This window comes from Triplophysa dalaica, chromosome 13 (genome assembly GCF_015846415.1).
Source record: "Triplophysa dalaica isolate WHDGS20190420 chromosome 13, ASM1584641v1, whole genome shotgun sequence".
Classification (NCBI taxonomy): domain Eukaryota; kingdom Metazoa; phylum Chordata; class Actinopteri; order Cypriniformes; family Nemacheilidae; genus Triplophysa; species Triplophysa dalaica.
Genome location: NC_079554.1, coordinates 2,331,909 through 2,348,024, shown reverse-complemented (window position 1 = coordinate 2,348,024; position 16,116 = coordinate 2,331,909). Strand labels below are relative to the sequence as shown.

The following is a 16,116-nucleotide window of genomic DNA, read 5'->3' as shown; positions in this document are numbered from 1 at the left end:
GTGTGTGATGCATGTGAATAAAAGTTGAATGAAAATTAAATGGTTTGAATATAAGAATCATTTGATGAGTGGGATGCGCTGTCGCGGTAGATGTTGCCATCTAGCGATGGATTGAGATAAATTAAGATAAAGATAAAGTAGAGACTAAATGACATTGCATTGTCAATCTTGATCATAATTCGAAATAAATAGTTGGCAGTCGTGCCACATATAAAAGCTTCTGAAATGTTCCAGGATACGTGTGCAGTGTGTTGAGTTTGTTGAGGACGAGGGTCAACCCAAACACTACAAATGCATAGCTGTTGGTTTTGATAACAGGCACTTTAAATGTACGTTTTGGTAAAATATACTGTAAATAATTGGTTTTATCGACTAATGGAATATGGAATGCACAGATGACTTTTAATAAGAAAACAAACTGGATTCAACTGGTGTCAAACATTATAGTTTGTCATGGAAAGCCCTTCTCTTACTGATGTGAGTTATAGAAGAGGAGCAGGGCTGTTCTTGTATTGAATATTTCAGCAAGGCTTTGACCTGTCTGTGGATCACACGAATGTCCTTGGGCTGCTGTTGCAGCTGCTTAAATTCAAATATGCTTGTGGGTATCAGGGCAGAAAGTCATCCTTCTAAACGAGAAAGCATATAAACAGTCACCATATTTTACCCCACTATTTTTGTCATCTCAATTTACCATCAAATGGATTACTCTAGAAACACGGGTTTGTGTAGTTGTGATTGTGATTTTTGCTTGTAAAATGTGTGCGTCTCTATGTTGATGTCTGTAATTGAGAGCTGTCAATGTAAACTGAATAAGCAGTTTAAAATGGTGTGTGTTGGACTGTAAATCTCATTTCTCTCTCTCATTGGTTCATTAAGTTCAGTGGACTGGCTTTGGCTGGTGGCATCAGTCGTGGCCTGTGCCAGCTAAACTAACAATCACAGTGGGATCTCGGTTCTCCTAGCCCCACAATGTTTCCTGTTTGAATATATAATATTCTTCAAAATGTTTATGAATATTTGTATACCACTGTGGGAAAAAAATAAGAGACCTTAAGGCATTTTTTATTTACTGTTCATAGGAATGTGAGGAGGTAAAAGTACAATTTTTGTTTAATTCTGTGAACTATTAACTATTTTTCTCCCAAATTTCAAATTATAAGATAGTATCAGAAAATGAAAATTAGAGAAACAGGTGAAAATAACAGAAAAGATGTTCTGTATTTTTCATGTAGACTTTTAAGCAAAACAAGAGTAATATTTGTACATGTACTTTAGTTTTTAAAGATTTTTATGTCATTGTCATTTTGTCAGTCTTTTACATTGCTGTTGGATGACTTTTATCAATCCTGAGGTTTGATTTTGTTGAAATTCAACAGACACTGGACAGGAATGGACTACATATAAACCGAAAAAAAAACAGTAACTATACAGAATTTTATCTTTTTTTACACACTTTCACATATTTTTTAAATACGGTACAAAATTTACCTTTAATTAAAAACAAACAGGAATCAACATGTTTTTATGGTATATTTCCGTGATTTCTATGGGATTTTTTAGAGTCTGTTTTTGAAATACGGAAGCCTAAAACAGTCAAATAATTTCCTTAAATGTAAATTTACAGGGAAACTATTTCTGGGGTCTAAGCTGTCAGAAAATTTCTGGTTTTATGGGAATGTTTTACATTATAGAAATGCAAATTAAGCTTTCTTAATTTCCCCCTTGCCTTTACACATATTTCTTTTAAATTCGGCTGAAGCAAACCGTATTGGAATTTTTAAACCAGCCTTTTTTAATTCAATGTAAATAAAAATGTATGACATTAGGCTGTATATCACCAGTTTTATGTTAATACAAATACATTTTTAAAATATATATTCTAACTTACAATGTCTTCAAAAATCTTCAAACAAATGGATGAAATGTATCAGACCATTGATTTAAAGCCACCTGAAGTCCCCGGCGTAGACCAAAACTCATTCATCACCTTGTGTTCCTGAGCATTTCGTGCCTTATACTGAAGCTGTAATAACTCACATTCAACTGCAAGACTTTGTTTTATATTGTTTCCATAAACCTGCTCACACACATATTCACAAACACTCAGAAATTCAATAAACCCGAGGCAACAGTGCCACGAAACAGACAATAATAAATATTTGCTCTGTTTTAGGTGAGGAATGTTAAACAATTTTTGTTCTTTCATTAAACTCATATTTGATTTTTTGTTTCTCAATGTTTGGCTAACAATCATCATAATCTATCAACAATATACAATACAGTAGGGTCCAAAAATCCCCGACTCCTCATGAAAAAGTTTCTCATTTTAAAATAAGATATTTTGCAGCTCTCAGAAATATAGACTACTGTAAAATAATATTTAATCCTGTAAAATTACAGCATACAAGGATATATAATAAATAGTTTCACCCGTTTTTCTTGTAAATTAGCAGGCTTTTTCTGTTCTTTATAGTTTTGACTATTTCAAGTGGTAAACTGTAAAAAATAGAAATTTGTTAAAAAGAGAAATTTCTGCCAGCTGGCGCACCAAAAATAAACTGTAAAATTGCACGTTTCCCTTTTTGTCTTGTAAATTTGCAGTCTTTTTTTGTAATTATTACCATTATAAAATGGAAAAATTCACGTGGAAAATCTGTCAAATTACACATGGATTTTGTTTAGTTGGACACAAAAATTTTGTAGGGCTCAGTGCTTTTAGGTAAAATTGTTTTACTGATGAGGGCGACAATCAGCTTCATGTAAGACTATCATAAAAATGTCAAAATGATGTAGCATTACAATATTGTAGCATTTATGGATATAACTCAAATATGTTCGAGTAGTTATTTTGTTTTATTAAGCAGCATACACCGTGTCAAGCTGGTATACATAGAAAAATGTTCCCCCAAAAAGTTGACCTGTTATAAGGGTAAACATGAGATAATACAAAACCTTATAAATCAGTTATAAATACAGGAGGAGAATGAGAGGTCACTGGAAGCGGGCGAGAATGTTCCTCTGAGGGCCTGACTGAGTTCCAGTCTGTTGCTGCTGTTGTGACTGATGCCTCAGCTGCTGGGAATACGGATCTTCCAGAGATTTCACCGATACGGTGGTTTTAGGTCCCGTCTTCCATTCCACGCCACTGGTGTCTACAACTGACGCCTCAACAGACACGACGTGAGTGCCCAGGACGGAGAAGTTGAGAAGGAACTGTGTGCTGAAGTAATCGTTATGAGGCTCTACCTTCTGCTCAATCTCATTCGTCTTGGAATCAAGGGGAATCTAAAATCATGCATGAGAAAACATTTCTACTGTTTAGATAGGAACAGACAGTACTCATGTATGGTTCTAAATATTTAATGCTAGGACAAGATCCAAAGGAGAAAAACATATTTTGGTCTCTCGGTTGACTCACCTTAAAGTCGGGTCCTGGTTTGGTCTGTAAGGTAGAACTCACTTTAAGACACACAGCCTGAATCTTCCGGAACAATCCTGGAGACGAGCCGTGCTGGACCACTCCTTCCACCTTCAAAGTCAACTGCTGGTTGTTCTGCACTGGGATGGGCTCGCTGGCTGTTCGCGGGGATGGAGAGAGAGCAAGCTACGGCAACAAAAAGATTTCAAATGTGTAAATAGCAATAGAAATTCTGCAAGGTCATGCAGAGGACACAAAAGATCTGAATGCATGAAGCGTAATGAGATGACTTACTTTAATACTGGTGGACTGGAGCTTTTGGAAGAAATATCTCTGGAATGACAGCGGTACCTTCAAAAGGGCTATGACAGCACCACAGATGCATCCAGTGTGCTTAAGACACAAACAAACATGAAGCAAAATCTAATTATTGTATTCGCACGCAATGTTTGGACGTCTATAAGGCGGCCCATGACTTCCAACATTACCTGGTAAGAGACGGGGGGGTGCTTCCTGCTCAAGTTTTCCACTTCCTCCAGGACACGATTGAACACAGCCAGCATCTTCAGCTCATACTCGGTCTCTGCTAGAACAGAGCCGTGTGTGCCAAACTCCTGAAAACTGAATGAGAGAAATCGTAAGAATGGAGTAACAAAAACACATTTGCTTCATTGTGACTCTCCTAAATCTCTGTCATTAGTCAAAGATAATCTTCCTTTTACTGTAGCTCATATCCAGGTCTGTAAGGTGCGAAATCTATGTCGCACATGTTACGAAACAAATCGGTATGTGCTAAGAATACATTTAATAGTGTGTGCGATACAGTTTGGCAGGTGCATTAAGGTACAGTCACACCTGCCTTTTTGCTCCATTGACTTCCATACGGTTATAGGCATACGAATGGGACAGACCGGTAGCGCAAGCTCCTCCTGCAAAGTTGTGCAAGCCGCTGCGTTCCAAAGTTCAAGTTCGGTGAACTCGCGAATGTTTTAAATATTTAATGTCAGGTGAAGACGTGCCACCACATGGATTCGTTACGGCATGACATTATTCACCCAAGGGCGTGACCCTGGCGCTCCCTGCCCATATTCGCAGCTGCATGCGACAAATATCTGTGTGACCGGGGCTTTAGACAGAGCCGATGTGAAGTGCGTTTGTCATCGTGCTTGTTGGTGTTTGAGGTTAATGTTTATTTTCGTTTTTATTTAGTTTTTGCAATTGCAACTTATTTTCCGGCTGCATCGAGTCCAGTGATCTACAGCCCTGTGATCTGCATCATGTGGGAAAATATAGAATAAATCACGGAATATAAATATGTCCTCTGCTTGTTCTGCACGTCTGCATGTTACAAGCATGACACTCGTGGATTTGTCTGTATTTTACTATACGAGGACATGAATACTTAAACTTCATTCACAGAGTTGTTCAGAGTTGTTATTTTACGAGCATTTCACTGTTTGAGTGAAGCTACTGTCAAACACACTGAAACTCAAGTGTCTTTGCGACCACGTGACAAAATAAAAGTCTGCTTAACTGGAACCAGATGATAAAATAATTAACTTGTTGTAAACGTATAAACAGTAATAAACACTAAAGTATATTTTAATATTTACTATAGTAAGGTTCAAATATACTACAGAATACAAGAATTTTACGGCAGTTCAATGTAGTGAATACTACAGTATTTTTATGTACAAAATGTATTTAATACTGTATAGTAAATTTGGGGAAAAATGTAAATTCCATGGCTCCAATTTAGTCACTTGTATAACGTTAATGTCCTCTTTCTGTAACCTGTCAATTAATGTGATGACCTGCACTCGATGACAGACTGTTTTTCATGTGCTACAAAACTTTAAACCTCTGTAGCATCGGTGCTATGTGCAAAAATAGTGAATGTACCTGCATCTAATTCATAGTTTTGTTTGATCTATCGTGTTCTTATCGACCAGATGACATGCGATGTCTTTCATAACATACAGTTTGACAGGTTTGTAACAAGCTAAATAAAAACTACATTTGCTTTTTATGAAAAAAAAGCATTTAAACGTTGCAGGTGAGATGTTAATGAAACAAGATAACATTATAAAGAACAATAGCAATAGATTATATATTTCAAGTAGCTTAAATATAAGATGTACTTTACGAATGAGAGTGGAAGTGTTATCTTATCTTACCTGGCAGTGTGTGGATCGAGTATTAAAGCCTCAATGACGTATGACACAAGCAGGCAGCTTTGCTGTTGTCTGACAAAAGTCTTAAAGAAAGTACAGAGCAGTTCAGCAGGAGGTATAACAACGTTTGCCGGAAAACGAACTGGGTACTACATAGTGTGAAAATGTGTAATACTATCAAAACAGTTTCAATGTTCGTAAAAGATGAAAAAAATATTTTAAGGACCCAAACTGGGGGCGACACAATACCTGGTACAGAGTGGGTATGGAAAATGGAAAATCCAGACTTTAAAAGCCCAGTTAAAAAATATTCCTGTTATACCGTTCCTGAGGTAAGAGTAGTTTTATATGTCGCCTCAAAGTCAGAATTGTTTATGCTTAATTTGTTTCCTTATCTGCACTTGATTTAATTATATTTATAAATGCATGTTTGCATTCAAGCAAGCTGCAAATGTTCCAAATATTTTGTGTTGCTTAAAAAAAAGAAATTGTGTTCAAAGGGGAAAAAAGTTTCTTACAAGCTGCAACGGCAACATACAGTGAAACCGTGTTATCGGTTGTGGAAAGCTATTATATCGCAAAGATCTCATACCGTCCCATGCCTACATAGCACTCTCATAAAATATTATTGAACTTTTTCTGAATATTAATATTTCATCTTCACACTGATTGACTAAACATTTCAATCATTGTATAATTTTCATGATCAAACATATTCAATCATTTAAAAACAAGACCAGTTTAGAGCAGACCTGTGAAACACAAGCCCGCTGTTGTTCTTGCACACAGAATAAAAGGATACAGTTCAACGTTACGGAGGGTGGCGTGGTCCGCATCAAATGAAGACTGATACAGGTCGGCATAGCGAGCTGCCAGACCTCTAAACTCATCCATGGATAATTTCATCTGAGAAATAAATAATAATAATCATACACTCAAGAAAACATAACGGTTTATAAATATGTTGAAGCACTTTAACTGAGAACTGATAACAAAGCATGCCTAAAGAGACAGATGTACTGATGTGCATGTCTGAGCACCTGTGCTGAAATGCGACCGCAGCGCTGCAGTTCGCTGCCTGATGACAGGGCGATGGTGGTGGCGATGGCAGGAGGCGGGCTGGTCTTCAGACTGTTACAGGTGCAGATGAGTTGAGACAGAGCCTGAAGCGTGTCTATACGCAGCTTCACAAACTCACACTGAAAGGTCAGAGGACTGAGCGGAGTGCTGGCTGCCTGAAGTCAGTCACAAAAAATGGATTTATTTTATATAGAAATGGACAAATGCATAAAATAAATGCGTTAAAAAAATTAGATATGGTCAATATTCAGTCAATACTTTAGTAGCTGGCAAATATACCTTTTGTGTCATATGGTGTTTCACAAACTGTTATTAATATATTACTTTGTATTATTAAAATTGATTCAGCCTATAATTTAAAAAGTATAATAGAGAGATTAATCTTCATTGCTAGTTTTTTCCTAAACTTTTGTTGTCACACCATAGGACACATTTACATATTTATTTGGCACTTTTAAATCAGAATATAGTAAACGATTTAAAACGAATTGATAGCGCTAATATCACCATATTCATGTGAACATGTTGAGTACACAGCCTTTTCTTCACTTACGATTTGAATTACTGTTTCTTCAAAATTCACATTCGTATTTTAAACGTGCAGATATAGTGCTTTTTCCAAAAAAATGCTTTAAAAAATACATTTTACATACTATATGTTGTAAAAAAAAAACCTGACATGGTGGACTGTATGCAGATGTGCACTCCAACTTCGAACTCTCCAAGCACGCGAGACCCGACCACTTGTTTTTAATATATATTTTTTTATATTAAACAGGTTTAATCAATTAAGATATTAGTGACGCTATTAAAGGGATACTCCACCAGGAAATGAAAGTATGTTATGTGCTCGCCCTGAAATTGTTCCAAACCTGTGTAATTTTGTCCCCTATGAAAGTAAAAAATATCCCAGAAATGTCCCTTGCTAACATTCTTCCAAATGTCTTTCTCTGTTTAGAACCAAAGCAAGACATTTAAACAGGTTTGGACCAACAAGAAAGGGTGTAATTCATAACAGAATTTTCATTTTGAGGTGCAGCTTTAACTGCAGTTTTGGAGCTGTAGATGGATGGTGACTTACAGTCATCATTACTATGATGTGTTTTACTTATTCTAGCAAAAGGACCACAGCTGTCAAATTCTGACCGTGAGAGACGCGATTCCCTTCTGGTGCGATTTCAGAGCCTCAGAGATGGCCGTCATGGCCGCGCTGTAATCTCCATCCGACAGGCCGCTGAGACAATGCTCCGCCTGAGAGAACTCCATCAGACTGTTCAACCAGAAGTAAAAGTGCTCGGAGGCCACACGGGTGCGAAGGCTCTGGTACAACTCCCTGGAGAAATCATGGCAGCCCTGTAGACGGACACCAGATTGGAAAGGAGTGGAAATAAGTGATCATTTGACCATCCCAGCTCAGGCATTCCAACCCCAACCAAGAGAAAAGATGGATTACTTGTGACATTAATGCTAAACAGTATTTACAATACATAGTAGATAATGCTAATTTTTTTATTAACTGTAATGCAAGAAAGCTTTTTTACTTTAGATGACTTTCTGAAAGACAGGACCTGTTTTTACAAAGCTGCACATTTCTTTCAAAACCCAGGAGTCTATGACACCACAATAGAGGTCCATTCATTCCCCTCACGGAAATCTTACCATGCGGGACGCCTGTCTGGCGATGCGGTACACAGTCCAACCATTGGCCACATTCTCCAACTGCTGTCTAATGACAGTCTTAACCTCTGCTGAGAGCGATGCCTGACTGGCCACAAACAAAACTGTTGCCAAAGAAACCTGGAGGAAAAAATGATGAAGGACAATTAACTTAAAAGCACATTTTTGTTGTATAGTAATTGTTCTTCATCCAATGTGTAGGAATTGCGTACCAGAAGCTCCTGCTCTTTCTCCGAGGTCCTGTGACCGGCCACGCTGAAGAGGTCCAGCAGATTTCCCAGCATTCCCTCTCCCAACACCGGCTGCTGTGTTGCTATGGCAGCCAGGGCCTGACACATGAGCACCCGCGCGGAGTCGCACGCGCAGTGCAGCTGACCCAACAGCAGCTCCACCGAGCTCTTACTCAGATGTGGACAGCTCTTCAGCATCTTCACCAGAGACGTGAGGGCCGTCTGACGTAGAAAGATTTTGCAGTTGAATATGCATCCAAACACTTTTTTGTGAACAAAAATATAATTGTCCAAACATATTTGTTCATTACAAAACTAAAATCTGATGTAATTGAAATGTTTTCGAGCAGCCAATAGTAGCCCAGAAAGATGTGAACTTGGAGATGATTCACTTTTTGCATCTAAAATCGAATGGAAACCGCGAGCTACGCCGCATTCTTCTGTTTTCACACGGCATTCTGAAAAGTTGAAATATAATTTATCTCCATGCGCGCCGAAGCACCTAAAAAAAGTTGCGTTTCTACATTGAAAATAAAAATACTTTGTACAAAATCTGCACGTTTCAACAAGCTTGGTATGTGGAAAATACAGCGTTTTTTTTGTGTATACACATTGCATTACATCTAAAACAAAGGGTAATAGTTGTGACCCCTTAAAATAACACGAAAATAATGCAAAATGTGAACGGCCCCTTAAGGCTGGAATACACTGCAAGACATCTGAACAGATTTTTTTTTAACTAGACATCATATACTTGTAGACTTTTTGAAAGTTTCAGATTAAAACACACTAATTTATAAAATCTGCACACTGGCAAAGACTTTCTGCACACATTTGTGCTATTTCATAGTAGATGCATTTTCCATTATTCAAAAATGTGGGGAAACATTTAGGTAAATGTGAAGGGAAAATGGTGCCTTTGATATTGATTTATAAACCAACTTTTGCTACACAACAAAATTGCAAAGTCCATTTACACCATGTTAACCAAACCTTATTTTACTCCCCAAATCGGATTAAAAACTGTGAAGTCAAGGGAAGCAAATGGGTGTCAATTTAAACTCACCTTTAATGTGTCCTGTGCGTTCTGACTGTCATCTTGACTACAGAGAAAAATGAGAGACTCCACCCCCATGACTGTCTCTTGCTCTAGCTGAATGACCTCTAAAGCAAATCGGTTAAAACACAAGATATTTACTGTTCCATAATTCTGTAAAGAACGCAATCCACTGAATGTTTGATCAGGAGGTCACCAACCTTTCTCCGGACAGGAAACGGCGATACTGGTCAACACTATGATCCCATGTGCCGCAACAGCCAGGTTACTATGGTAACAGCACTCCTGGGCGAGCTTTACCAGGTCAGTTTGGCGGGGTGCCGGGGACAAATCACCTAAAGAGACGTAAGTGTAAACGCTATCAACATCAGGTGAAAAAAAGTTCACATTTCACCAGACAAACGTCACACCAAAAAAAAATTCAAGTCTATCTGAGACAGAATGGATTCAACTTAATCAAATAATCAGTATTTCTCATACAGACATTTCATCTGATGCGCGTGACTGGACTGCAGTTAACTTCCGGTCTGTTTGGCTAGTGTCTAATAATATATCTATTTAGATTTCATAAAATGTATGTGTTATGTTTTGTTCGCCGGCGGTCGTCCGTGAGGGGCCGCCGGCTGTTATATTACTTTATTAAATGTTTAAATGTTTGCCGGTTCCCACCTCCTTCCTTCCTTTCATGGAGAATTTGTTACAGTGGTGCCGAAACCCGGGAGGAAGGAGAGACATGCTGTCGGAGAGTCCTCGCCACCGAGTGGCCTCGCGGTGCCGGAGAGTTCGGGCAGCGCGGACGAAGGGCTTCCGCCAGTGGCTGCCCGAAGCGGTGGCTCTGGGGAAACGGAAGTGCACAGTGCGGCCACCGTCAAACCTTCGGTGGAACGGCGACCTTTGCTGCCGCGCCCCTGGGTCGAGGTGGGGTGGCTGTCGTCCAAGCGGGAGCGGGGGGGTTGCCGCCGTCCGCCAGAGGCCGGAGCCTGCGTCCGTCCCCCGAGGGGGAGGAGCAGGAGGCGGAAGTGCCGAGTGCGGCCACCGCCTGCCAGAGGTCGGAGCCTGCGTCCGTCCGCCCAAGGGGGAGGAGCAGGGGATGGGGAACCCGCCCCGACTCCCAGATAAAGGAGGAGCCACCGCCGGCCGCCAGGGGGCAGACGGTCGAGCCGTCCACTGAAGCCCCAGGGCCACCGCAAGGCACCGCGAAGGAGAGTACTCCGGCTGGTTGAGGAACGAGCAGCAGAATGTCAGGGAACCGGACTTTAAATTTCCGGTCGCTCCGAGGGCTCCCGTCTCCGTTGTCTCGTCGCTGCATACCCCCCACCCCACCCCCCCCGAAGGAGGGGGAGGGAGCTTGCACAGTCACGGGGGTACCCCCGGCCTGTGAGGGGTGATGGGGGTATGTAGTAGAGTAGGCGGGGCGAGACCGTGGTTCGAGTCCGGTGAGTAATTGTGAATTAGCGCCAGCTGTGCGCACACCGGCCTCGAATCACGTAGGAGATGGGAGCATATAAAAGGAACGAGCGACAGGACCGTCGAAGAGAGAGGACCGGGCCCGAACTTGTGTTATGTTTGTATTTATATTTATGTTATGTTTTGTTCGCCGGCGGTCGTCCGTGAGGGGCCGCCGGCTGTTATATTACTTTATTAAATGTTTAAATGTTTGCCGGTTCCCGCCTCCTTCCTTCCTTTTATGGAGAATTTGTTACAGTATGTAATATTCATTTATATTAAAAATGTTATTATTTTATTGTGTAATAATTGTATTAAAAACTAGTAGTTGAATTTTGTTGTATGCGCATTTTATTAAACAATGTTATTGAACATCTAGCAATTGAGCTTGGTAATGCAGTCTAAATATTGGAGAGACAAGTTAAGCCAAGTAACGGTTCTTTGTTTCTTTTGCTTGTTTTCAGAAATATTCTCTTGTTTGTGAATATGTACCGGAAGTAAAGGGCAGTCCACCGATGTAACGTTTGTTTATGTTGTCACTTTGAAACCGTCTACAATTCTGGAATTGTACCTGTATTAGGGTTGAAGTATTGTTTAATAGCAATGGTGCCAGACAGTGTGGAGAGAACAGACAGCATGCCCAGTTTCAGACTGTTGTACGGCGTGTTGAGAGCACACTCACACAGCACCTGCAAAGACATAACAACACATAACCAATAAATATGAAATATATATGTTTTTATTTTTAAGATAAAGTAGTCAAAGAATAAAGTCAAAGAGAAAAGCCATTGCTAGGCACAAAATGACACTAAAGGAGAAGTTCTCTTAAAGATTCAAATTTCATGATAATTCACTCTCTCACATGTCCTTCAAAGCGTCCGTGTTTGTATTTCTTCTGTCGAAAACAAATTGAGACTTTTGAGGAAAGCTTTCCAGGGTCTCTTCTCCATATGATGCACTTAAACGGGGGGGGTTGGTTACGGTCCAAACATCAGTTTCATCGCAGCTTCAAATGGCTCAAAAGGACCTCCGAGGCAGAGCAGGTCATAAGTTTATTGTTTTCTCGGAAAATGACCAATCGTTTCACTAGACAACGCCCTTATTCATCGGCTGGTGTTGTGTAGAGCCTTTTGAAGCGGCAATGAAAATGAAATTTGGATCTTATGCACCAACCCCACATTTAAGTGCATTATAGGGAGAAGAGCCCTGGAAAGCCTTCCTCATCAGCCTTTATTTGTTTTCGACAGAAGAAATGAACACACGTGTACACACATGTATGTCATAAGTGAGTTAATTATCATGACACTTTTATTTTAAAGTGAACAACTTAAATAAAATACGCCGGCAGACGGATAACTTCAAATCTTACTCCAGGGGCATACAAATATTGCCCCTTAAAGGAATAGTTTATCCAAAAACAAATATTTTGTATTTTTTTTACTTTCTTTGTTCTGAAGAACATGAAAGAAGATATTTTGATGATTGATGGTAACTAAAACCCGTTGTTCCCCATTCACTTCTATTGTATATACACAAAATCAATGCAAGTCAATGAGGACCAACAGGTTTCTGTAACCCACATTCTTTAAAATATCTTCTTTCGTGTTCTGCAGTTGAAAGAAAGTCGTACAGGATTAGGACAATGTTCAGGTCAAAAGGAGGAAAGAGATTCTAGCAAAGTGGTCTGTAAATCCATCTTAGAACCAGCCGTCTCATCAACACAGTGAGTGATTCTGACCTGTATGTTCTTTCTGGTCCACAAGTGAGGAGCTTTCTTGGCTAAGAGTTTGAGGTCCTGAATGGCGAGTCTCTTCACTGCTCTTCTGGGATCTTCCTTCAAGTATTGCAGAAGCAGATGAATCTAGAAATGAGAACAAAATGAGGAGGAGTGAAGTGGACATCACAGAATAGCACTACATTAGCATGGATGATGTGAATCTGGTTAACTTTAAGTTTAACCCCTGCCATCCGTCCCTTTGTTGCACAGCTAATTCTGGTATGGTTCAACTGAAATATTAACGCATGGAAGTATCAAGTAACAAATCATGGTCGTTGTGATGTTACAACAGCCGACTGTCTTTGTATAAAGAAAGGAGGTCAGGCCTTCAATATGACCAAGCTTTAAAGGGACACTTCACCCAGAAATAAAACTTCTGTCATCATTTACTCGCCTTCGAGATGTCTTTGTTCTGATGAACACAGAGAAAGATACTTGGAAGAATGCTTATAACCAAACAGATCTTGCCCCCCATATTGACTCCCATATTATGAAAAAATACTTAATCGTTTTGTTCTTTGAACTCAAAAGAAGACATTTTGAAGAATGTAGGACAGCAAACAATTCTTGGGCACTTTTGACTACCATTGTAATTTTTCTTACTATGAAAGTCAATGAGGGGCAAAATCTGTAAGGTAATAAGCATTCTTCCAAATATATTTCTCTGTGTTCATCTGGACAAAGAAACATACAGATTTGGAACAACTCGAATGTGAGTAAATGATGACAGAATTTTCTTTTTTTTGAAGTCTGATCTCCAAGCACAGCCCTACATTTTTAACGCCCAGAAACAATAGCGTTGACAACAAACTATGAAGAAAAAACAGTCTGACCTGCTCGGGGATATCGACCAGTGAGGATGTGGCCAGCTGTGTGAAGGTGTGTAGAGTGACGATGAGCATGGCTGTGGACGGGTAAGAGGACACCAGCTCCTGTAGTAACTCTCTACTGCAGGAGGCCAGACCGGCATCATGATGCATGTGCTGAAGCATCGGAATCAACTTGAGCTTCAGCTCCACGGGAGTGTCAAGACCTGGATTCAAACACACACACAGAGCAGATCAGGCACGGATCACATCATTAATGGAAAACATTCTCTGAATGATGTCACATACCTTGAATCATCTCACTAATCTTGTTGCAAATTCCTGCAGCGAAATCTCTGTAAAGAATGAAAGAGGCACAAACCATGTAGCCGTTGACACAAATTAAAGGGATTGTTTACCCAAAAAAGACAATTCTGTCGTATTTGACTAACTCAGTTTGTTCCAAACCTATTTACATTTATTTGTTCTGTTCAACACAAAGGAAGATATTTGTAAGAATGCCAGTGACCAAACAGATCTCATCCCCTATTTACTGCCTTAGTGGAGGAAATAAATACTATGGGAGTCGATCTGGGTTAAGAACTGTTTGCTTACTGACATTCTTCGAAATATCTTCTTCGTGTTTAGCAGAACAAAGAAATGTATATAGGTCTGGAACAAATGGACGGTGTGTAAAATACGACAGAATTTTCTTTTTCGGGTGAACTATCCTTTTAATACATATAAGGCAAAACTTTCAAATAATGTGATTTCTTTTTCCCTTTTTTCAGAGCATTTATATGGCACAGCACTCTTACTTTGAGTGGGACGAGAAACTAGCGGCTGCAAAAATCGCCGCCTCTACTTCCACATTGTCGTGGGAGTCCAAACTTTGTCGGATGCTGTGGTGGGCATTTTTCCTCTCAGGAATGATGGAGGCGAGGCTTCCCAACATTCTGTCAATACGAACAACACACACATGTTCATAAAGTGTGCCACAATGTTGTTTTACTATTATTAGTTTTATTTTCAAAGGATGATCTTTGGCATAACCGGATTGAAATAAAGTATAAATACAAAGAATTCTGAAGAATAAAGCGAAGTGAAGACAGTGAACCTGAGGGTTATTGCTCTTGCAACAGGATCATTGCTATGGATGACCGAAAACACTCTTTTGACAAACTCATCTACGTTCAGAATCTTCTCCAAGTGTTTCTCGCTCAGCTGTGTGACCTTCAGCACACAGAGCCGCAGAAAGTTGTTCCTGGTGGGATGGAGATAGGTATTGTTCAGGATATCAGCCATCTTTCCACAATATTAATACGCGTTTATAATATGTATATTATATCTTGACTTATTTATTAAAGTGAAGTAAGATTTCTGTGATTGTGATGACAGTCTGTACTCCTCACACTTACCCAAGTCTAAAAATGTCAGCCAGTTTCAGGAAGGCAGAGTTTATGAGAATGGGAAAGGGATACTTTTGAAAGAGTTTGGGAAAGAGGACCACGGCTTCACATTGTTCCCCCAGCTTGCAAGACCGCAAACCTTTTGTTGAGGTCAAGAAAGCAATGAATAACGATGTGTGTGTAACGTTAATGGCAGCAGTCATTACAATGACTAGAATAGATCTAAATATTTGATTATACAGACTACACAGAATCAAACAATTGCATCATTTATTAACAGGCGATGCATAATGCATGCATTAAATGATCCGATAAACACACAAACATAAACAAACACACGTGCACCTTTATCAAGCTCCATTAGCGCTGAATTAGCATCAAGCTCCTGTTCGCCGTATGCGGCCTCAGACAGGAACGAGCGCGCTGCCGAGAGGGACATTGTTTTTGTTACGATGCGGGCTGTAGATGATCTGAATTGTGAGACAAACTGAGGATAAATGCAATATGTATTCGTTATAGTGTGCAGGAACTTTAACGCTAGTTGCCCGGCTGCAGAGAGGGTCACGTGACACGCGCCATTCGGATATGACGTCGCGCTGAAATGAATTGCTAGAATAGAAAACGTTGTATTTTATTTCCCTGATCATGAGTGTATTTTATTTTGCAATAAAAAGATAAAGTAACGACCATAAAAACAACGACAACCAACAAATAAGGTTTATTACACTTGACAAACGTTTCTTATTTATAAATATTACTTTGTTTCAAATAATTAAGTTACTGAATTAGAGTTATTGAAATAATTGTCACTTGTCAATTCACTTTCCCTTTTCGGTTTTGTTGTTTTATGTTATGCTTGTGTATTTGGATGTGTGTATAGAAAACTTTAATTCAATGAAGGTCTTTCCGATTCCTTCTGATCTGCATATGTAATACTATTTAATCATATTGAATAATTTTCTAAAAGATGTGTTTTTTGGAAGACTTGGAAAAATGCAAAAATTAATGATTTATTTGTTATTATTACTTAATGAAAACA

At 39.4% G+C, this 16,116-nt stretch overlaps 1 protein-coding gene across 1 annotated transcript; it reads right to left on the bottom strand.

Annotated features, from left to right (window-relative positions):
* Positions 1-1,775: 1,775 nt before the first annotated feature.
* ints7 (integrator complex subunit 7) lies at positions 1,776-15,636 on the bottom strand. Its single transcript, XM_056765341.1, has 20 exons — positions 15,423-15,636; positions 15,087-15,216; positions 14,786-14,932; positions 14,487-14,624; positions 13,978-14,024; positions 13,696-13,895; positions 12,824-12,946; positions 11,657-11,774; positions 9,840-9,974; positions 9,649-9,746; positions 8,565-8,804; positions 8,335-8,472; positions 7,822-8,028; positions 6,636-6,830; positions 6,398-6,501; positions 5,599-5,667; positions 3,910-4,042; positions 3,716-3,814; positions 3,422-3,607; positions 1,776-3,288 (listed from the first exon to the last, which is right to left on the bottom strand). Exons 1-20 carry the CDS (start codon positions 15,514-15,516, stop codon positions 2,995-2,997), a joined length of 2,895 nt encoding a protein of 964 aa, XP_056621319.1. The 5' UTR covers positions 15,517-15,636; the 3' UTR covers positions 1,776-2,994.
* Positions 15,637-16,116: the final 480 nt, after the last annotated feature.